The 22,842-nt window shown below is 48.8% G+C and overlaps 1 protein-coding gene across 2 annotated transcripts in view; it reads left to right on the top strand.

Annotated features, from left to right (window-relative positions):
• Window positions 1–22,842, top strand: part of LOC107106819 (cytochrome P450 2G1-like) — a 40,481-nt gene that overhangs the window by 3,275 nt on the left and 14,364 nt on the right. Inside the window, exons 2-5 of one of the 2 annotated variants that reach the window (XM_015407027.1) lie at window positions 8,839–8,963; window positions 14,738–14,900; window positions 18,617–18,766; window positions 21,462–21,622. In XM_015407027.1, the coding sequence (XP_015262513.1) occupies window positions 8,839–8,963; window positions 14,738–14,900; window positions 18,617–18,766; window positions 21,462–21,622 (599 nt within the window). Of the gene's footprint in view, window positions 1–8,783; window positions 8,964–14,737; window positions 14,901–18,616; window positions 18,767–21,461; window positions 21,623–22,842 lie in introns of those variants that run through there. The other variant, XM_015407026.1, reaches the window with a different exon arrangement.

Below are 22,842 nucleotides of genomic sequence, written 5' to 3'. Positions count from 1 at the left end.
CCCACCGTGAGATCACCAAAGCTACTATCCAGCAACGACCTGTGGCCTTGAGAGATATACTCGTTCCAGCAGCTAAGCAATTAAGCACATCAACAGGTCTACATATGAAAGCGAAAGCAATCAAGCGCATACATGGGAAAACCAAAATAAAAGAAATTTGGCAGCTTGCTGACACTCCCTCTCTCCCTCCATCTCTTTGCCATCTTTCCCTCATTTCCTTTTCATTCCCTCCTTTTCTTTGTTTCCCTTCTCTTCCTTCCTTCCTCTCTTTTCCTCCTTTCTTTCTTTCCATCTCTTTCTTTCCCTCTTTCCTTCTCTCTACTCTCTCTCTTTCCTTCCCTCTTTCCTCCTGCTGTGGCCCAACTCTAGTGAGAAGGGGTTTAAACTTTAAACCATATGCTAATGAGCTCCTGCAACTCTTTTTCTAGGAAAAGACCCCTGGCTATGATGAAACTAATTGCTTGGATTCTGAACCAGATTGTAAAATAACAGTATTACAGTCTTAACAGCATTTGTTGTTCAGTCACACAGTCGAGTCCGACTCTTCGTGACCCCATGGACCAGCTCCCGCCAGGCCTTCTGGTCTTCCGCCATCCTCTGAAGTTGGCTCAACTTCATGTTCGTTGCATCGATGACACCGTCTAACCATCTCATCCTTTGCCGTCCCCGTCTTCTTTGACCTTCAATCTTTCCCAGCATCAGGGTCTTCTTCTCCAGTGAGGGCTCCCTTCTCATTGGGTGGCCAAAGTATTTGAGCTTCAGTTTCATTATCTGGCCTTCCAGGGAACAGTCAGGGTTGATTTCTTTTAGGATTGACTGATTTGATCTTCTTGCAGTCCAGGGGATTCTCAAGATGAGTCTTCTCCAGCACCCTAGTTCAAAAGAATCTATTCTTTGGCGCTTGGCCTTCCTTATAGTCCAGAACTCTCGCAGCCGTACATGACTTTACATTACGTTACATTAGCATTACAAAATTCGATGGGAAATCTCAGCTTTACATACATGACCAAAAAACCAAACTCATTGCAGAATAATATCACACAATTCAAGGGGAAGTCCCAACACAGTGCTTTTCTACGTTTGCTCAACCTCCCCGTGTCTCCTGTGCGTTTGTTGCAGGTGGGGCCTGGAGATCTCCCAGAATTACAACTCGTCTCCAGACCACAGAGATCAGTTCCTCCTGGAGAAAATGGCGGCTTTGGAGGGTGGGCTCCGTGGCGTTGTGCCCCCCTTCCCTCCCCAGTCTGCACCCCCAAAACTCCAGGAATTTCCCAACCAAGAGTTGGCAACTCAACCTTGATGGGATGTTTCCGTGAGAACGGGATGGAAGCAGGCGGCCACGTGGCGACCACGTTGCTCCGTTCAGGCCTTTGCTTCACATCAAATGTGACGAAACTCTAGTCTGAAATAGATGAGTGACATTTTGAAAAAGGGGTTTCTGGGGTATTTTAGTGTAATGTATTGAGCCTAGGTTAGGAGCTGCGGTGGCTCAAGGGGTTAAGACGCTGAACTGCGGGCTGTGGAAGGTTGGTCGTTCAGCAGTTCGAGACCCGAGTGTGCCGCATGACGGAGTGAGCTCCCGTCTCTAGTTCCAGCTCCTGCCAACCTAGCAGTTCGAAAGCAAGAAACTGCAAGTAGATAAATAGGTACCACTTCAGTGGGAAAGTAACAGCGTTCCATGCGCCTTGGTGTTTAGTCATGTCGGCCACATGACCACGGAAACGTCTTCGGACAGCGCTGGCTCTTCGGCTTGGAAACGGAGATGAGCACCGCAACCCTAGAGTTGGATTCGACTGGCTTTCGAGCAAGGGAACCTTTACCTTTACCTTTATTGAGCCTAGACCATACTTCGGCTGATGCTTAATTCGGACAGAGCTTGAAGATCCATAACAATAGCTGACTAGGATCCTAGAATGGACCGTAATGAGACAGGGATCCTAGAGTAAACCAATGGAATAACAATGTAATTAGGGTTGCCAACCTCCAGGTGGGGCCTGGGGATCTCCTGCTTTTACCACTGATCCCCAGCCGACAGAAATCAGCTCCCCTGGAGAAAATGGCTGCTTTGAAGGGTGGACTCCGTGGCATTGTGCCATGCTGAGGCCCCTCCCCTCCCCAAACCACACCCTCTCCTGGCTCCACCCCCAAAATCTCCAGGTATTTTCCAACCCAGACTTGGCATCCCTAAATGTAATGTAAATAGCCTATCATGGGAGTGAGTGTGTGTTTGGGGTGTAACCTTTTGCATGCATAAATACCTGGCTTTGGTCAGGGATTCTCAGTCTTCTTTCTACTTGCTGAAATCACGAATAAAGCATGAACTGATCACTACTCGTGTGTCGAACCCAGTATGTTTAATTAGATTCTCTGCTCTTTTTTTTTTTAAGTACCCAAGAATACACTTTTATTATATTTTTTCCTTATATACTTGATTCTCTGCTTTTTAATGACAGCCTGCATTGAGTCCTAGGGAAGTGGCCGGCGAGCAACTGAACTGAACGGAGAGAGAGAGAGAGAGAGAAAGCCGAGAAGCCCCACAAGCGGAGGGGTCCTTGCCAGTGTTCCCTCTAAGCTGAGTCAGTGTGAGCTAACTCACAATTCTTTAGCCTCCGGCTCACAGGTTTTTGTCCCAGCTCTGGAAGGATGGGGCTCCAGAGCAAACTAATTCATGCAGTAGCCATATCGCTCGCTCACAACTTTAATGCCAGCAGCAGCTCACAAAGTAGGATTTTTGCTCACCAGACTCCACAGCTTAGAGGGAGCCTTGGTCCTTGCCTGAGCCATTTGCGGGGGTGGGGGTGGGTGGGAACCGAGTGACTCATAAACTGGGCCTCCAGAATGTGGAGGCAACAGGCGGAAGCCCACGTGATGGTTCTGGCAACTCCCCGTTCCCTTATGACTTACATTTGACCACTGGAAGTTGCGCTTTAGGTCAGTGCTGGTAGATCCAGCTGTTGTTTACTCAGGGAAGATAATGGATTTGGCGGCTTGCGCTCTGCACCAGCTTTTCTGGGAAAATGGCCCCACGATCATGAGTCTTGATTTTCACAAAGTACGAAACCTAAAGAACATTATATATCTAGGAGAAAAGTCCACAGCTACAGAGACAGGTTCCAATGCTGTAGACCAGGGGGTGTCAAATGTGCGGCCCAGGGGCCAGGTCAGGCCCCCAGAGGGCTTCTATCAGAGGGCTTCTATTCTGTGGTGAATGCCAATAAATCAAAAGTATCGTGATGTTTTTATTATTGTTCCTGCTGCTGTTATGTTATGTTATTCATAGTCTGCCTGCCTTGCTGAGAGTCAAGGCAGATTACAGTGTGTGTGAGTCACCTATAACCGACAGAACGGGGCGTCCACTGAACTGCGCAACAGGGGAAGATCCAGCTGTTGTTTACTCAGGGAAGAGAATGGATTTGGCGGCTTGCGCTCCGCACCAGCTTTTCTGGGGAAATGGCCCCACGATCATGAGTCTTGATTTTCACAAAGTACGAAACCTAAAGAACATTATATATCTAGGAGAAAAGTCCACAGCTACAGAGACAGGTTCCAATGCTGTAGACCAGGGGGTGTCAAATGTGCGGCCCAGGGGCCAGGTCAGGCCCCCAGAGGGCTTCTATCAGAGGGCTTCTATTCTGTGGTGAATGCCAATAAATCAAAAGTATCGTGATGTTTTTATTATTGTTCCTGCTGCTGTTATGTTATGTTATTCATAGTCTGCCTGCCTTGCTGAGAGTCAAGGCAGATTACAGTGTGTGTGAGTCACCTATAACCGACAGAACGGGGCGTCCACTGAACTGCGCAACAGGGCTGGGACTTCAGAAATCGGAAAACAAACAGAAATCTCAGAGAGAGCTGAAAACGACGCATGAGCTCCCAGAGGAGTTGTAGGACAGGGCTGGCCCACTTGAGCCACGAAAACACGCCGAGTCTTGTGAGGCTGAGCTCCCGAGTCACGAACGTCGACCCCATCGCAAACTCACGTGGCCTTCAGTTGCCACCGGCCTCTTTGTTTACCCGGCTCCTCCGCAAATCCAGCCTTTGTGTGCAGACTAAGCCAGTTTTTCAGAGTTTCCTCACTTGCCCTGCCAGGGACTGGCCCGCCTCCACCCCTCTCTCCGCTTGCTTCTCACAACGTGAGGCTCACCTTTCTTCCACTGCTTGTCAGCAACGGCATTGGGTGAGCCCATCAGGAGTTAATCAGTGGCAAAAAGAAATCTGAACTGAGCTGACCTGCCACATGGGAGGGAGACAGCTGCTGAGACGGCACGCAGAGCGGGGCCCTGACCCCAGCTGATCCGGGCAAGCTGCTCCCTCCCAGCCTCAGTTTCCTACCTGCAGATATTATGGCCAAAGCAAAGCTCAGGAGGAGGGGATATTTCAAGGAACTGATAAACAAGCAGGGGACCTGCGAGGTGACTTAAAGATCCCTTACAGTGATCTGCTGCATTTGACCTCTGGAATGCATGCAATCATATTTAACACCGAAGAGCATTTTAGGTGACATGCAGCGGCATTCAGTATTTGGTAGCCTTGGACTGATGCAGGGTGTGTGTGTGCATGAGTTGGCTTGATTTGAAGCCAGATGATGTGAACCTTCCATGTGTTAATCAACGGTGAAATGCAAAATACAGCAAAATCTGAACTATGCCCACCGACCAGTTGGAAGCTGCAGAATCTCACTGCTTTATGCTCCTCCCTAAAATATTGATGTGCCACCATGCTTGGTTTAAGCTCTCCTGGGGATAATACCAACCTACCTCAGAGGTGTGTTTGTCCTGTCTAGCGTGAGCTTGCAGCTGAGGCAAACGCTTTCCAGGTGTGAGTTAACGCACAGCCCCTGAAGAGAGCTTAAATCATCTTTATTTAACTTCACATGCATTCAGTAGATCATTTACTCACAATCGAACTGATAGCTCTGTATAGAGCGTTACATCTTTCTGATCTAGGTCAATGCTATGGCCGCGGTGAGAAAAGAGATGGGCTTCCCCTCTCCTTGCAGTAAGGGTTGATGGACAAAGAAACGGAAAAGAACAATAAAACTCCTACCTTTGCGCCTCTGAGCTCAGGAAATTACTCTTAATGAGCCAGTCAGAGGGAAGCTTCTGGGACCCCTAACTGTGAACTCCAATTCCCAGGTGCAACTACTCTTAAAGGTACATTAACGCTGGCTGGGGCAGCACAGTGTTGTTATGTTTATTGTGGTAAGAGACATAAAGTGCTTTGAACACTGAAATTCTAAATGCTATTGCATTACATGTTTGAAATTAAGACCTCTGAAGAATCTCCAGAAGTTGCAATGAGTCTAAAGCATGGTAGAGGCGTTGCTTCCAGGCAATAAACTGCAGGGACTGTATCTTGCAAGTGGCAAAAGAGCTTCTTCTCTGTCTGCCTCTTCGTTGCAGGGCACAATTTAAAGTGCCGGTTGCTGCTAGGGACGCCCCAAATTTTGCATCAGTCATGTTCAACAGACGGACTTACAGTGTTCAGCTTTGGCAATCAGTTTGCAGGGAATTAACACAGAACGTAGCTGCACCATTAAAATGTAGATGTTTTGTTCAATGCTCTGTGATTTTAAGAGTGCATAGGCCATTCAGTAATTTTAATATCGTATATTTCTTAAAATTCATAAGAACGTAAGAGAAGCCCATGTTGGATCAGGCCAATGGCCCATCCAGTCCAACACTGTGTCACACAGTGGCCAGAAATACCAGGTGCCCTCAGGAGGTCCAGCAGTGGGGCCAGGGCACCAGAAGTCCTCCCACTGTTGCCCCCCCCCCACAAGCACCAAGAATACAGAGCATCACTTGCCCCAGACCGAGAGTTCCTACCTACACCTTGTGTCTAAAAGCCACTGTTGGACCTCTGCTCCAGATGCTTATCCAATTCCCTCTTGAGGCCATCCATTCTTGTAGCCCCCTCCACCTCCTGTGGCCGTAAATTCCATGTGTTTATCACTCTTTGGGTGAAGAAGGACTTCCTTCTATCCGTTCTAATAAGAACACAAGAGAAGCCCATGTTGGATCAGACCAATGGCCCATCCAGTCCAACACTCTGTCACACAGTGGCCAAAAGTACCAGGTGCCATCAGGAGGTCCAGCAGTGGGGCCAGGACACCAGAAGCCCTCCCACTGTTGTCCCCTCCCCCAAGCAGCAAGAATAAAGAGCATCCCTTGCCCCAGACTGAGAGTTCCTATCTATACCTTGTGGCTAAGAGCCACTGATGGACCTCTGCTCCATATGCCTATCTAATTCTCTCTTGAAGCTGTCCATGCTTGTAGCCGCCACCGTTGCTGTAACTGATCTTGTGCTGGTCACGAACCATATTAGTAAATTTGATTAGATTTGATTTGACTATGGCAATCATTCACAATCCAGTCACGGGGGCTGTTTGGTTTGGCAGCAAATGACTCTAATGCCAGCCGAAGATGTTTGCTCTGGGTTTTTTTACAGCTGTACAGCTGGTGTTTGGATGGTTCCTGGTTGCTACCTGTCAAGCCCTGGATGGTCTCTGACTGGGTACTTGAGGGATCACTATGAAGACAGGTTAAAACACTTGGGGCTCTTTAGCTTGGAGAAACGATGGCTGAGGGGTGACATGATCAAGGTTTACAAGATTATGCATGAGATAGAGCAGGTTGAGAAAGAAGTACTTTCTCACAATACAAGAACTCGCGGGCACTCCATGAAATTGCTGAGCGGTCGGGTTAGAACAGTCCAAATCAAGTCATGAAATGCCAACAATTCTAAAGCATTCCAGTTTTGGATCTTGAGAAGAAGAAGAAAAGGAGGAGGAGGAAGAGGAGGAGGAGGAGGAGATTGGATTTATACCCCACCCTTCAGTACCCAAAGGAGTCTGAGAGTGGCTTACAATCTCTTTTCCCTTCCCCTCCCCACAACAGACACCCTGTGAGGTAGGTGGGGCTAAGAGAGCTCTCCTGAGAACTGCCCTTGAGAGAACAGTTCTGAGAGAACTTGTGACTGACCCAAGGTCACACCAGCAGCTGCATGTGGAGGCGGAGTGGGGAATCAAACCTGGCTCTCCCAGGTTAGAGTCCACGCACTTAACCACTACACCAAACTGAACAGGAAGCGTCTGGAGTGTTTGGGGACCTTCCTCTTCCCCTCTCCTGGGCAATGGGCCCCAGCTCTCCGTTTCCTTGGACAGCTTCTGCTGCCGCCACTGACCCTTTGGATGGAGGCCGCTTCTGCCGTGGAGTCCATCTCCTCTGGAGACAGAGGCGCATTCCTCCTTCTCATGCCAGGGCCCAAGGAGGGGCTGCCTCTGCTCCCCTTTCTGGCTTTTGCTGCCAGCCGAGTGTGAAGAGGCCGGGTGTTTGCTCTCTCTCTCACTCTCTCCGGTCCATTGCCCTTTCTCAAGGACTCGGCTATCAACTCTCCCCCAAAGGCGGAGAAGAGCAAACACGGGCTGAACTTTTATGATCCCACCCTTATAAACCGGGGCAATGACAAAGCACTATTTTCTACAGAACAGAAAGCTGAAGAGGCAGAATCCTTGGCTGGGGACAGAACGTAACCAGTTTTTCTTCTCTGTTGAAAGCACGCAGGAAGATCGGGCTCCCGGTCTTTTCTTCATTAATCTCACACCTTAAAAGCCCTGCACTGTTCTCTTTTTTCCTGCACAGATGCAAACAGGGCCCAGAGTTCATGCTTGAGGCCGGCTACTTCTTGGGAGTTCATCCCAGCTGGCTTGCAGGTCGAGGGGTGGCACTGATTGGAAAGTTGTTTCGGCAAAAGGGCTGAGCGGTCTGGCAAAATGTTTTCCTTTGGCCAGCAAAAGCGACTCTTGGGTGGATGATTGTGGTTACCACAGTGGCTAGCCAGTCCCTCTGGAGGGCCAACAACAGGGCAGAGAGGCGGAGGCCTTCCCCTGATAAGAACATCAGAAGAGCCTTGCTGGATCAGACCAGTGAGGATCTATCTAGTCCAGCCTCCTGCCTCACACAGCGGCCAACCAGTTCCTCTGGAGGACCAACAACAGGACTTAGAGGCCTGCTGTTGCCTCCTGGCTCTGGGATTCAGAGGGTTTAGTGACTCTGTATGTGGAGGTTCTCAATCACCATGCCTAGTGATGTTCCCTCTAAGCTGAGTTAGTATGAGCTAGCTTACAGTTTTTTAGCCTCTGACTCACACAGTTTTATCTTCGCTCAGGAAGGACAGCTCCAGAGCAAACTAATGTAGGCAGTAGCCAAATTGCTCGCTCACAACTTTAATGCCAGTGGCTCACAAAGTAGAATTTTTGCTCATAAGACTTCACAGCTACTAGCCATTGATCCTCCGTGAATCTAATTCCACTTTAAAGCTGTTTATTCCTGTGGCCATCACCCACCACCTCTGGCAGAAAATTTCATATTTTAACCCCTCTCTGTGTAAAGTAGTATTTCCTTTTGTCCTTCCTGAACCTCCTGCCCATCAGCTTCACTGGATTCCCTCGAATTTTGGGAGAAAAAAATTCTCTTTGTCCACTCTCTCCACCCCACATATAATTTTATAAACCTCTGTCACGGTCCCCTTTAGTCGTCTTTTTTCTAAACCGAAATCTTGAATGCCAAAGAAATTTTACAGGCCAGTAGTTGGCAGCTAGAAGCAAATTATCGCCAGTTTCTTGGGTTGGGCACAAATTGTGTATCAAGAAGATAAGTTTGCTGTTAAAGAAATAAACTTCCAGGTTTTGCACCAATCCCTCTTTTATGATACGAGTCCCATTTTTAGGTGGGGTCCGGTTCTTTCATTTCCAAAGCAGCAGCCCGGGTTTCCTGGGGACGATGGAGCTGTGCGAAAGTCTCTTGCTTTTGTTGACAGTTTGTATCTCAACTTTAGCTCTCATCTCAGCATGGAGCCGAACGGCGAGGAGGAGGCAGCTCCCCCCAGGCCCCGCACCCCTCCCCGTTTTGGGCAACTTGCTGGAACTGAAGGCCCACGACATCCTGAAGTCCTTCAAGAAGGTAAGCGGGATATGCCAGCCTCCAGGTGGGACAGACATAAAGAAACACCGCGATAGAACAAAACACGCTTCTACTAATATGTACTTGTATCTTCATATATTGATTTACTCGCAATAAAGACTCTAGTCTATCTTATACACATACAAAAACCTAAAGTACATTGTATTTACTAATAGAAAAGTCCACAGCTGCGAAGACCTATCCCAATGCTGTAGACTATCTTGCTCCTGATAGAGGACTAATGAACGTTGCAACAGTCATAAATGATGAGAGATGCAGCGGGCCGTTATGCTCTCCACAAAGAGTAATTCAGCAGGCATCAAAGCAGGCATGAGAGATGCAGCAGGCGGTTGTATTTTCCACACAAAGTGTTTCAGCAAGCATCAAAGCAAGCAACACGCCTCCCAGGCAAAAATTGCGTGTTCCGACAAATTCTTCTTCAGGCAGACGTAGTTTTCCTGGAACCAAAGTTCTCAATTTTACTGTGCATAAGTCAACCATTCTAAAGAAGGCTTCTCTGGCTCTCCTCTTTGTTGGTCTTTGTAGCGGTGGACTTTTCTATTTGTAAAGACAATGTACTTTAGGTTTTTGTATGTGTATAAAACAGACTAGAGTCTTTATTGCAAGTAGATTAATATATGAAGATGCAAGTACATATTAGTAAAAGTGTGTTTTGTTCTATTGCGGTGTTTCTTTATGTTTGTCTAACCTTGCCGTGTTCCTTGTGTGTTTATAACCCTCGAGGTGGGGCCTGGGGATCCCCTGGAATTACAACTCATCTCCAGACTACAGAGATCAGTTCCCAGGAAGGAAATGGATGCTTTGGAGGGCGGATTCTGGGGCATTGTACCCACCTGAGGTCCTCGTCCTCCCCAGGTTCCATCCCCAAACCTCTAGGAGTTTCCTAACCTGGATCTAGCAACCCTACCCCCCCCTCCCGCCATCCCCATCCCTTGCAAGTGGCAGGGGGGAAACCTGCCAGCCCTACTCCATACGTCTCCTGCTGCCAGAAATGGGATGGGAACAAATGCCAGTTTGGGGTCAGGGTGGCTACAGATCTGCATTCCTTCACAAATGACGGCTGGACTCGCCAAAAGTAAGATGGTATCGCTGCCAGGGGGGGGGGGGGGGGACTCTCTGGTCTGATTCCTCCTCCTTGTTCCCCTTCTCCTATTTATTATTTATTTATTTATTATTTGTCTTTTTAGCCCGCCCATCCCGCAAGCGGGCTCAGGGCGGGTAACATCATAAAAATGGTACAATAAATCCCGGAAGCTCTACTTCTAAACCTCAGAGGGGTAACCACCCTATCCGTGACACAAAGGAAAAGAAACAGCTTATATACTATTTGCAGCCAAAACCTCAATAGCACCTACGTGGAAATCCACAAACAATCTAAACGTCGTCCTCTGGTATAAACAACTTTGGAACATATACAAAATGGAAAAAATCCTCAGACCTTCTGAAACAAAACAAATCTAAAAGGCGAATACGACGATATTACACGTTTATCCCAGATTAGCGCATCTAACCACTAGAGGAACAAGACCTGATGTAATAAATACTCTTCACCTCATTTAACAATCTCGAAAGGTATTATAGACATACTGTACGGACAGCATGTAATGGAAAGTGTCACTCTTTAGCAGGGCTATTTTTGGGCAGGAACGCACAGGAACGGAGTTCCGGCTGGCTCCTGAGTTGGCCACGCCCAGCAGGAACTCATTAGCATAACAGGCCACACCCAACAGCAGGAACTCATTCGGATTGGCTACATTAGGGGTGTGTGGCCTAACATGCAAAGGAGTTCCTGCTACAAAAAAGGCCCTGGGTTTTGACAACAAACAAGGTCAACAGAATAACAAGCAAAAGGTGGGTGTGGCTGGATAACCACACTTCTGGTAACATGGGGGTGCAGCCTAATGTGCTAATGAGCTGTGCTGTCGGGGTGTGGCCTAACATGCTAATGAGTTCCTGCTGTTGGGTGTTGCCTATTATGCTAATGAGTTCCTGCTGGGCTTTTTCTACAAAAAGAGCCCTGCTCTTTAGACTTTTTAGATTAGACTCTAAGCTCTCATGTCATAAGGTTTGACTTGTAAGACACTGGAAAACAGCATCCTTAGACTAGACTATATAGAGCTATATTTATTTGTAGGTATAAAATAATATATGGAGGCTATATGTACACGCCTATCCTGTTGTTAATCTTGTTGTTAATGTAAAATGAATAAAACCATTTTGGGGGAAAATACAGTTAAAATTAAACAGATTTAACAATAACAAAGCATTAAGACTCAATCACACTTCTGACAGTCCCTGGCTGTACGGTTCTTTAGCATATTATTTGGGTCTGGCATCTCCCTTTTGTCAGCCCCCATGGCCCCCGTTAGCCAATCGGGGCACAGTTGGTTAATCCCCATTGCTAGTTGGCAACCTGATAAAAGCATCTTATGCCAGGTGCTTTTAATTAAGGCTTGGCCCAAACAGGCTGCACCTAACCTATAAAAACGTGCAACTTGATCACGCTTAGCGAAAGCCTCAAAATCTAGAAGTCCCGATCCTTACAATTCCACCTTTGAATCATTCTCCGCGTAAAGATGTATTTCCTTTTGCCTGTCCTGAACCTACTGCCCGTCAGTTTCATTGGATGCCCTTGAGTCCTAGTATCATGGGACAGGGAGAAAAAGCTCTCTTGGTTAACTTTCTCCACCCCGTGCATAATTTTTATAAACTCTATCATATCCCCCTTGAGTGGCCTCTTTTCTAAACTGGAAAGTCTCCTAGGGAAGGTGCTCCAGCCCCCTAAACATCTGGGTCGCCCTCCTCTGAACTTTCCCCAGCTCTGCAGTGTCCTTTTGGGGAGACGGGTGACTAGAACTGTACACAGGATTCCAAAGGAGGCCACATCACAGATCTGTACAGGGCCATAACAATATTGGCCATTTTATTCTCGAATCCCTTTCCTAATCATCCCTAACACAGAGTTTGCCCTTTGTTAAGTCGCTCGCTTAACAAAGCAGTCGGAGAGTGATTCAGCAAGAACACAGCTTTATTCTTCAACTCGGACACAACTCCAACACGGATCAACATCTGATAGCCAGAACAGCCTTCACATTGCAGCTGTCCTGCTTTTAAACATTCCCGGCTAATGTAGCCACACCCACTGTACAAACACCAACCAATACAGTTGTTCATATAAGGACCAATCACGGACGTTCCTGCTCAGGGAGCTTGCTGTAAAGTGATTGGCTAGGTGCTTCCTGGGCTAGCAATGCAATTGGATGGATTTGGATCCTAGCCCAGGACGAAGCTCAACATGGCAAGTCAATTAGATGTTTCACATACATCATGCATTCAATGGCAGCTATTGAATACATTACACCCTTTTCCCTTTTGCAAAGTGCTTATCATTTGGGAAGGAGAGAGAGAGGCCAATCCTGCATTGCCTTTCCCCTCTGTTCTTTTACAAAACCCGCGCTGCAACAGAAATCCCCCTCTGCATTGCATGCTGGTTTCACTTCCTTCGATTATTGGATTTTATGGTAGCCTCCACACTCCATGCCACTTTCTTTGATCATCGGATTTAATGGTACCTTCTGCATAGATTTATGGCTGTTTTATGGCCATTCGGGGGGGGGTGACTTTGCAGTCAGTACGGCGTATCTGTGGGTGATTCTGCACTAGACCTTGGATCCTGGTTCAACCCTGTTCCCCAAACTTACATTTTACACGACACTCGAGATCACCCCTGTAAATATCTCAGGGTATTTTTTTGTTTCCACATTACATTGAGGTCACCCCGCTTTCGTCCCACACTTGTCCCAGGATAAGCGGATGCTGTTATAACCAGGGATCCATTTATATTTATTTATTTATTTTAGCATTTATATCCCGCCCTCCCCGCAAGCGGGCTCAGGGCGGCTTACAAGGAGCAACAAGTGCCCACGCATAAAAACATACAAAAACAGTAAAACCAGCAATTATCAACACAAATAAGGTGCTCAGTAAGAAACAAGATGGTCACCGAATGAACTTACAAGATGGTATCGGTCTTCCATAAAGGTGGTGTTGTCCTGTAGCTGGTGTACAACCAGTTGGAATACGGCGCCATGCAGTATCCTGGCAGGTCTTCCAGGGACCGTCCCCCCCTAGCCCCGTTGTTACCCACGCCGTTTGTGGTGGTGGCAGCGGCGGCCCCTACGTAAAAGCCTGGTGGAAGAGCTCCGTCTTACAGGCCCTGCGAAACTGCAGAAGGTCCTGCAGGGCCCTGATCTCCTCTGGGAGCTCATTCCACCAGGTAGGAGCCACCACTGAAAAGGATCTGGCTCTGGTTGCGACAAGCCTTGCCTCCCTGGGGCCTGAAATCACCAGGCGATGTTATGTCCCGGACCAAACTGCTCGTGGGGGCTATGTGTGGGGAAAGGCGGTCCCTCAGGTATGTCAGACCCTGACCATATAGGGCTTTAAAGGTAAGTACCAGCACTTTGAAACGGATCCGGTAGCTTCCACACTTCATGCCACTTTCAAGTTCTTTGCTCATCAGATTTAATGGTACCTTCTGCAAAATGTGGAGAGAGAGAGAGAGAGAAAGAGAGAGAGAGAGACAGAGAGAGAGAGACAGAGACAGAGACCAGCTAACCAAATAAACAGGCCAGCAGTTCTCACCAGGAAATGTCAGGAATCTACGAAATGAAGCGAAACTGGGCCACAAACAAACAGCGATGAATTGGGATTAATTCCCTCCTCTGGCGACAGGGAACACGTGCTCAGGGTGTGCACAGGTGGGGTAGGGATTGAATTACCTGGGCACACCTATTCCCAAGGGGTGCAGAGCTTTGAAAGGGGATCAAGTTACCACTCCGAAGGTGTGCGGGCACGCCACGGGGATGGCTGGGCGCATGTCTCTCTGGGACAAGCACGAGTTGGCCCATTGGGTTGGGTTGCTTGTGGGTAGGGGAGTGGAAGCAGAGATCTGCCGCAGGAACTCGAAAGTATCTGGGTATTTCTTGAGCTGGCCGGGGGTAGTTGCTTAATCGGGGCTGTTTCCGCAGAGGACGTGAAAGTTCCGAAGGCGACCGCGCACAGTCAGCTCTTCACAGTGCTCTCTTGGTACAAGCTCTGCTGATGTGATGACTATGGCCCGCGGAGGTCCACTGTAAACAGCAGGGGTCATAGCGCTGTTCATTCCAGGGCTATTTTGGGGCAGGAACGCACAGGAACGGAGTTCCGGCTGGCTCCCAAGTTGGCCACGCCCAGCAGGATCTCATTAGCATAACAGGCCACACCCAACAGCAGGAACCCATTAGGATTGGCTACATCAGGGGTGTGTGGCCTAACATGCAAAGGAGTTCCTGCTACAAAAAAAGCCCTGGGTTTTGACCACAAACAAGGTCAACAGAATAAGACTCAAAAGGTGGGTGTGGCTGGATGACCACACTTCTGGTAACATGGGGGTGCGGCCTAATGTGCTAATGAGTGGTGCAGTCAGGGGGAGTGGCCTAATATGCTAATGAGTTTCTGCTGTTGGGTGTGGCCTATTATGCTAATGAGTTCCGGCTGGGGTTTTTCTACAAAAAGAGCCCTGTCAGAAACATTCCATGCACAGAGTTCCAGGTTTGATCCTGGAATCTCCAATTAAAGGGTCTTGGTGAGGGCCTGCCTTTGCTGTTACGAACAGTCAGTGCTGGGATGGATGAATATAAAGCATGTTGGGACACGCAGAACCCACCAGAGGGGAAAAGCTGGCCCGTGACCTTCTCTGATTCCTCCTGCAGCTGAGAGATCAATATGGGCCCGTCTTCACGGTCCACTTGGGCCCTCGGCAGGTGGTCGTCCTCTATGGCTACGAGGCAGTCAAGGAAGCCCTGGTGGATCACGCTGAAGAGTTCAGTGGCAGGGGTCACTTGGCCACCGTGGATGACTTCGTCCAGGGTTTCGGTGAGTTCCAAGGAAAGGCAACAAAATCCACATGCGCCACACACACAACCGGCCCCCCCAGATAAGGGCCAGCATCACCCCCCTGTGACACCAGAGATCCAGCTGAAGGTACCGTGTTTACTCAAAAGGACAGTGAACCTGAATGTAAGACAGCCCCCTTGAATGTAAGACAGCCCCCTTGAAACTTATTACTGGACCTAATCCTAACTTGTATGCCAGTGTAAGACAACGTCCTTCAAAATGTCACACATGCACACAAAAAAGTGTTAGTACCGGACATGACCAATGCTCCCTCTGAGCTGTGGAGTCTTGTGAGCAAAAATTCTACTTTGTGAGCTGCTGGCATTCAAGTTGTGAGCGAGCCATTTGGCTTAGTTTGCTCTGGAGCCCTCCTTCCTGAGCAAAGGCAAAAAGGTGTAAGCCGGAGGCTAAAAAACTCTGAGCTAGCTCTCACACCGACTCAGCTTAGAGGGAACACTGGACATGACTGTAACTTAACAAAGCCGGAGTCCAAGGACATTGATGTGGTATATGATCACTACTGCCAGAATGACATATGCCCAATGTTGGAAACAAGATAAGGTCCCTGAAATTGGGGAATGGATTAAAAAACTACTTTTTATGGTGGAAATGGATAAAATGACAAGGAAACTTAATAATTTGGAAGCAGAAGAATTTTTTGCAGACTGGAAAGACTTTAAAGAGTACTTAGAAAAACAATGGGATGTAATTTGATTTGCTTTGATAACTACTGAAAGTTTTAAGAAGTAGAAAACAGATAAATGTATTTGTGTAACAGTTGAAAGATAAATTACCTAGAGATGGATTATGAAAAAGAGAGGAATGAAGTGAATATAAGAATGGAGGAGGAGGTTGGAGCACTGTGTTGTTGTTGTTCAGTCGCACAGTCGAGTCCGACTCTTCGCGACCCCATGGACCAGCTCCCGCACTGTGGGAAGCCGAAAAAAGGGGAGGGAATTGTGGAGGAAAGGATGTCTAATGAATTAAGTATTGACATATGTTTAACTTTTTAATATATCCTAATAAATTGTTTTTTTTAAAAAAACAAAACAAAGCCTGAGTCCAGTCGGGCACCTTTAAGACCAACAAAGTTTAATTCTGGGTATCAGCTTTCCTGGGCACGGGCACACTTCTTCAGATTTAAACTTTGTTGGACTTAAAGGTGCCATTGGACTCGGACTTTGTTCCCTTGCTTCAAACCAACACGGCGACCCCACCTGAATCTATGACTGTTAACTTGTCTGCAAAAGTACAGCCACCCCCTTTTGATGGCTTACCTGGGGGGGGGGGACCTAGTCTTGCATTTGAATAAATACTGTCGTTCACCAAGGAGTTTTTAAGTTCCCCTCGAATCCAGCCAGCCGTTTTAGGTCCCCATCTGAACCCGCTGATTTAACTACAGCTCCACGTTCATTATGGAGCTGCGGTGGCTCAAGTGGTTAAGACGCTGAACTGCAGGCTGTGGAAGGTCAGTAGTTCAGCAGTTCGAGACCCGGGTGCCGCATGATGGAGTGAGCTCCCATCTCTAGTTCCAGCTCCTGCCAACCTAGCAGTTCGAAAGCAAGACATTGCAAGTAGATAAATAGGTACCACTTTGGTGGAAAGGGAACAGCGTTCCGTGCGCCTCGGTGTTTAGTCATGCCGGCCACATGACCACGGAAACGTCTTTGGACAGCGCTGGCTTTTCGGCTTGGAAACGGAGATGAGCACCGCAACCCTAGAGTCGGATTTGACTGGCTTTCAAGCAAGGGAACCTTTACCTTTACCACGTTCATCTCTAAGTACCATTCTAAATTTAATGAACTAAAAAATGTGAGACTGGACGGTCTTCCTCTCCCCGTGCGCTCAGCTAATCCTTGCAATCCTTGCTCGAATCCCTTTATGCATCATCTCCCTTGGGAGGCTGCACAAGGGCTGCCTGAGCGGGGGCTGGGGTGGTCTTTAGCTGCACCCCACAGGGGGGCTTCCTCGCAAGCCGGGTTGCCAACCTCTCCAGCTGGGGCCTGGAGCTCCCCTGGAATTACAACTAGTCTCCAGACTACAGAGATCAGTTTCCCAGGAGAAAAGGACAGCTCTGGAGAGTAGACTTCAAATGGTGTTGCCTGCCCTGTGGACCTCCCTCCCCCTCCTTAAACTCTGTCCTTTCCAGGTAAAAGTAAAGGTAAAGGTTCCCTTGCTCGAAAGCCAGTCGAGTCCGACTCTAGGGTTGTGGTGCTCGTCTCCGTTTCCAAGCCGAAGAGCCAGCGCTGTCCAAAGACGTTTCCGTGGTCATGTGGCCGGCGTGACTAAACACCAAGGCGCAGGGAATGCTGTTCCCTTCCCACCGGAGTGGTCCCTATTTATCTACTTGCAATTTCTTGCTTTCAAACTGCTAGTTTGGCAGGAGCTGGAACTAGAGACGGGAGCTCACTCCGTCATGCGGCACACTCAGGTCTCGAACTGCTGAACTACTGACCTTCCACAGCCTGCAGTTCAGCGTCTTATCCCCTGAGCCACCATGGTACCCCAATATCTTAAGTCTGGGCCAAAGTGGACCGGGATGGATCCTTCCCACCGAAGTGGTACCTGTTTATCTACTTGCAATTCCTTGCTTTCGAACTGCTAGGTTGGCAGGAGCTGGAACTAGAGACGGGAGCTCACTCCGTCATGCGGCACACTCAGGTCTCGAACTGCTGAACTACTGACCTTCCACAGCCTGCAGTTCAGCGTCTTAACCACTTGAGCCACTGCAGCTCCTGTCCTTTCCAGGGCCCACCCTGAAATCTCCCAGAATTTCCCAACTCAGAGTTGCCAACACTCCTCCCAAGGGAGGTCAGCCGGAAACCATCTTTATGTCCCAAGGCAGGGGTGTTGAACTTATTTGTTATGAGGGCCGGATATGACATAAACGAGACCTTGTCGGGCCGGCCCATCTTTGTCATAAAAGGTCATGCCAGCTAGCGGAGAGATAAACTTTATATAAAGGACACAAAACACAAAGGGTTGGGGTTTTTTAACTTAAAATAAAAACATGCTTAAAACATCAGCAGTCTTGCAATATTTTGTTTATTTAACAGTGTCTGATAACTGACACCTCTGGCTCTGAATTATTGCATCAAAATGTCTCTGCTGTTGAAATCTTGAGTATGCTGTTCAGATGTGTGTATCTGTAAGCTGCAAACCTACGATGATGCAGCAGCAGCAGCAGCAGAACTGGAAGAAGAAGAAGAAGACAGCCAGTTCCACTGCAGGCCTGATAGAAGACCCTCCGGGGGCCTAATCCGGCCCCCGGGCCACATTTTTGATACACAAGTCCAATGCTCCCTAAGCCATGCGAGTCTTGTGAGCAAAAGTTCTACTTTGTGAGCTCCTGACATTAAAGTTGTGAGCGAGCGATTTGGCTACGGCATAAATAAGTGTGCTCTGGAGCCCTCCTTCTTGAGCTAAGACAAAAATGTGTGAGCCAGAGGCTAAAAAACTGTGAGCTATCTCACACTAACTCGGCTTAGAGGGAACAATGCCCATGTCCCAAGGTCTTCTTTACCCACAGTTAACGTCTGTATTCTGAGTTTTTAAGAGTTCTTCCCCCTTCTGATTACTGAAACTTGATAGAACGGTGAGGGACACTTTATCTTTTAGGGCGGGCTCGGTCGCATTTTCCTGCTCTTGCTCTCTCTCTCGGTGGCTCCTGACCATTTTATAATTTGTGCTTCCAGGGATCGCTTTTGCCAACGGGGAGCGGTGGAGACAGCTCCGACGGTTCACCCTCGGCACCTTGCGCAATTTTGGGATGGGGAAGCGGTCTATCGAGGAGCGGATCCAGGAAGAGGCCCACTTCCTTGTGGAGGAGTTCCGGAAAACCAACGGTGGGGCTTGTTTTGCCGGCTCCCTTGATTGTGATATTTGGAAAGCGGGAGGGGACTTTGTAGGATCCGTTGATGCTCTGAGCTTCTCTGAAGGCACCAGCTCTCTGGCACCCACTCGCCCATCTCCCTCTGCCCCAGTGGGGAACAGGAACAAAAACCTCCTGCCATTACATCAAACAGATTCTCTTTGCTAAATAGAGAATCCGCTGACAAAACATTCCAATTGTAAGCTTCTCCTACAGGTTCCCTCTGGGGGTGACCCACTGAGCTGCAGGATAAAAATCTAAATAATAAATAAATAAATAAATAAAACGGCTTCCCTGAACCCTCGTCCTATACCTCTGCGCCTCCCTCAGTTAAAATCAAATACCTTTAATGGCATAACAGTAGGGTGCAAAAACATACGATAACACAGCGTGGTTAGTTTAAAAACATAATAAACAATATGAATCGTTCCTTCAGGAGCATAGATCTAACTCTGGCCACTTCGGCAAGAGACATGGCCACGATCGGTGTGATATTAGGATTAGCATCCTTTAATAAATACTGGCCCCGGTCACACAGGCCCGATAACACGGGGGGGAGGCGTGGCTCTTTGCACCGGCGCAATTAGACCCGCCAGAACGTTATCAGATGCGACGGTGGCACACCGCAGTTTTGTCTGTCAGCGTGTGCTCGTCAAGGACAGCCGGGGGGAAAGCTGTGCGCCGGCGCGATCACACGGAGTGATTCTGTCGGCAGCCCATGGCAAACCATTTGCTAGTACATTTGTTTAGATACTTTTAAACTGCGCAGCTTTAGCGGCACGTCACGGGTTGGCCATGGGTGCGCTATGCTTTCCAGATGCTGTGGTGTGATCGTGCCCTGAAAATCCGCCCAGCATTCGTGGCTCTCCCGTGGCAGATTCGGCGTGTGAACGGGGCCACTGAATAGCTTTTCCCTTATTAGAATTATGATTACGAGGAAATAAAGATGACAACAATGTGTTGTCGAAGGCTTTCACAGCCGGAGTTCATTAGTTGCTGTGGATTTTTTCCGGGCTGTGTGGCCGTGGTCTTGGCTACAATGGACCGGACGTTTCGCCAGCAGCTGTGACTGGCATCCTCAGAGGTATAACACAGAAAGGTGGAGGACTCCCTGTGTCAAGGTGAGAAGAAGAAAAAAATGGTAGGCAGGTAATTTATATCTGCTCGGGAAGGTGGGGCAGGGCTGAGTTGTCATCTGGCAACAATTCTTTGCGTAAGGCTGCGCGAAATGGACAATCAAAAATAGTATGATATATTGAATCCTCAGATTTTAAAGGACAGGAACATAACCTTTCGTCCTAGACCTCTGCTCCGACCTCAGTCAGTCCCCCCTCCCTCTGCCGTCTCCCATAATGGGGGTGGAACGTGCCGTCAGGTCTCTCAGCTGACTTAAGGCCACCCTGTAGGGCTTTCAAGTCAAGAGACGTTCAGAGGGTGAGACTGACTCTACGCGCGGCCACTTTAAAACTTCCCTGGCAGCCTCCCTTCCAAGTGCTAACCAGAGGTGATCCTGCTGAGCAGCCAAGATCTCCCATGTGTAGGAGGAATCCTTAGCTTACCGACTATTGGAGAGTTTGTTCACTTTAGGGCAGAATTGCCCATTCCCCATAGAGAAGCCTTCTTATTGTTAGGAAGGGAGTTGAAAACAAATCAGCCAGTATCAGGAACTCATAAGCATAACAGGCCACACCCAACAGCAGAAACCCATTAGCATATTAGGCCACACCCTGACAGCACAGCTCATCAGCATATTAGGCCACATCCTGTGCCTTCCCTTGGCTTGCCCGGGCGCCTGCGGCTGCGGGGAAGGCATGGGGATGCATTTAAATGCCTCCCTGATCCTTCCAGGGCCCCCCCGTCCCACCTGCCTCGGAGTTGCGGGGGTGGTGGTGTTGCTCTCCAGGCCTTCCCTCTGTAGCCACGCTCGCAGAGGTTTTGGCTGTAGTGGGCATGGCCAACTCTGAAGTCAGCCGGAACTCCATTACTGTGTATTCCTGCCCAAAAATAGCCCTGATCGAAACGAAGATCACAATCTGGAGTCTTCGTCCTTGTCTGTGTACCATTTATGGACTTGCACTACTCATGGACCTGTATATTATATGATGTAATTTGGTTTTACTGAGACATGTGGTCCTCTGTTATTCTTGTTATTTAAATTTACTCTTTTTGCATGACTTTTTGAGCACTTGTGGTCTGCGTTATTTCTACGGTGCTTGCTTGCTTTCTGAAGAATTAGTCTCCCCCATTTTCCCTCAGGTGTCCACTCAGAAGCATGATAGGACAGGACTGATGTGCCGCCAGCCCCCCCCCCCCCAGAATAGCAAATGTGCTGGACACATGAGAGTGGGGAAGGGGACCAACGCTCCCTCTAAGCTGTGGAGTCCTGTGAGCAGAAATTCTACTTGGTGGGCTACTGGCATTAAAGTTGTGAGCGAGCCATTTGGCTGCTGCATCAATCAGTGTGATTTGGAGCCCTCCTTCCTGAGCTAAGACAAAAAATGTGTGAGCCGGAGGCTAAAAAGAACTGTGAGCTAGCTCACACTAACTCAGCTTAGAGGGAACACTGGAAGGGACCTTGCTGGCTGGCTAAGGCCAAGCCCAGCGGAGCCTGTCGGCAGGGGGGGGAAAGGGCTGCCCGGCTTCTCCTCACGGCTTCTTCCTTGCTCCAGGCTCGGCCTTCGACCCCACGTTCTTCCTCAGCCGCTCCGTCTCCAACGTCATCTGCTCCATCGTGTTCGGCCGACGCTTTGACTACCAGGACAAAGACTTCCTGACCTTGCTGGCCAAGATAAACGAGAACTTTGTGGGCATGAGCGCCGCCTCAGGTCAGGTAGGAATGGGGAACGGGAGACGAAATCCCACCGAAGATGCTTCCCCGCCTTCCAGTGAGCGGATCCCTTTTCCATACAGGCAATCGGAAGAAGATGCGGAGGCCCTAGGGTTGCGTTCAGCTCCGGCTCTGTGAACCCTCAGCACAGGGCATGGGTCCCCAACCTATTGGAGCCTGTGGGCGCCTTTGGAACTGTGACAAAATGGCTGCCACAAAATGGCTGCCGTGGGAGACAGAGCCAGCCACAAAATGGCTGCCAGAGTCCACCTTCGGCCATCATCGTGAAGATCCTTGTATTGGGGCGGCAGCTGTTGCCACAGCAACGTTTTTAGAAATTCCGCACAGCCAATCAACTTTCCAATGGCCTATAACCCCACGTGGCCCCACCCACTTTCTGAAAACACCTGTCAGGTGCCAGGAAATGTTGGTGGACAATATGCCCCCCCCACAGGCATCGTTTTGGGGACCCAGGGCATAAGGTGTCCATTTCACAGAGCTCTGACCCCCTCAGCAAGAAAATGGCCTTGTAACACTTCCCAGTGGACAGGCGAAGGGTTAGGAGTGCTATCGTGCTTACAGAAGTGGGGGTGCCAGCTACGGGTTGGGGAATACCTGGAGATTTCGTGGGGTGGAGCCTGAGGGGAGTGGGTTTTGGGGAAGTACCTCAGCCAGGCACAATTCCATACCATCCACCTTCCAAAGCAGCCATTTTCTTCAGGGGGGGACTGGTATCTGTCGCTTGGAGACCAGTTGTAATTACAGGAGACCTCCAGCCACCACCTGGGGATTGGCAACCCTAGGCCACAGAGGGCACGGTCAGTCACGTGGCTTGCTTTGGCCGTTCGGCTGTTCTGGAAGGTTCTACAGGTATGGCCACTCCACTGAGGACTGCCGAAGGCCGTGATCCTGACAGAGCTTAAAAAAAACCTTTTAGGGGAAGATGAATGAGATGCAACAATATCTGGTATTCTGAGGGGAGAGTTCTAGTTACCAAGAACAGAATTCGAGTCCAGTTGCACCTTAAAGGGCATCAGCATTTTCCAGAATTTTAGTCCGGTGGCGCCTTTAAGACCAATGAGGTTTCATTCTGGGTGTCAGCTTTCATGTGGTTCAGACCAACATGGCTACCCAACCTGAGTCTAATATTTTCCAGAGTATAAAGTTTTGTGAGTGTCTGACCAAGGGAGCTTTGCTCACAAAAGCTTATATCTTGGGGGGGG

This window comes from Gekko japonicus, unplaced genomic scaffold (assembly GCF_001447785.1).
Source record: "Gekko japonicus isolate JY-2015 unplaced genomic scaffold, Gekko_japonicus_V1.1 scaffold2024, whole genome shotgun sequence".
NCBI lineage: Eukaryota > Metazoa > Chordata > Lepidosauria > Squamata > Gekkonidae > Gekko > Gekko japonicus.
Note: the sequence above shows the minus strand (reverse complement) of the source record. Positions and strands in the feature narration are given on the sequence as shown.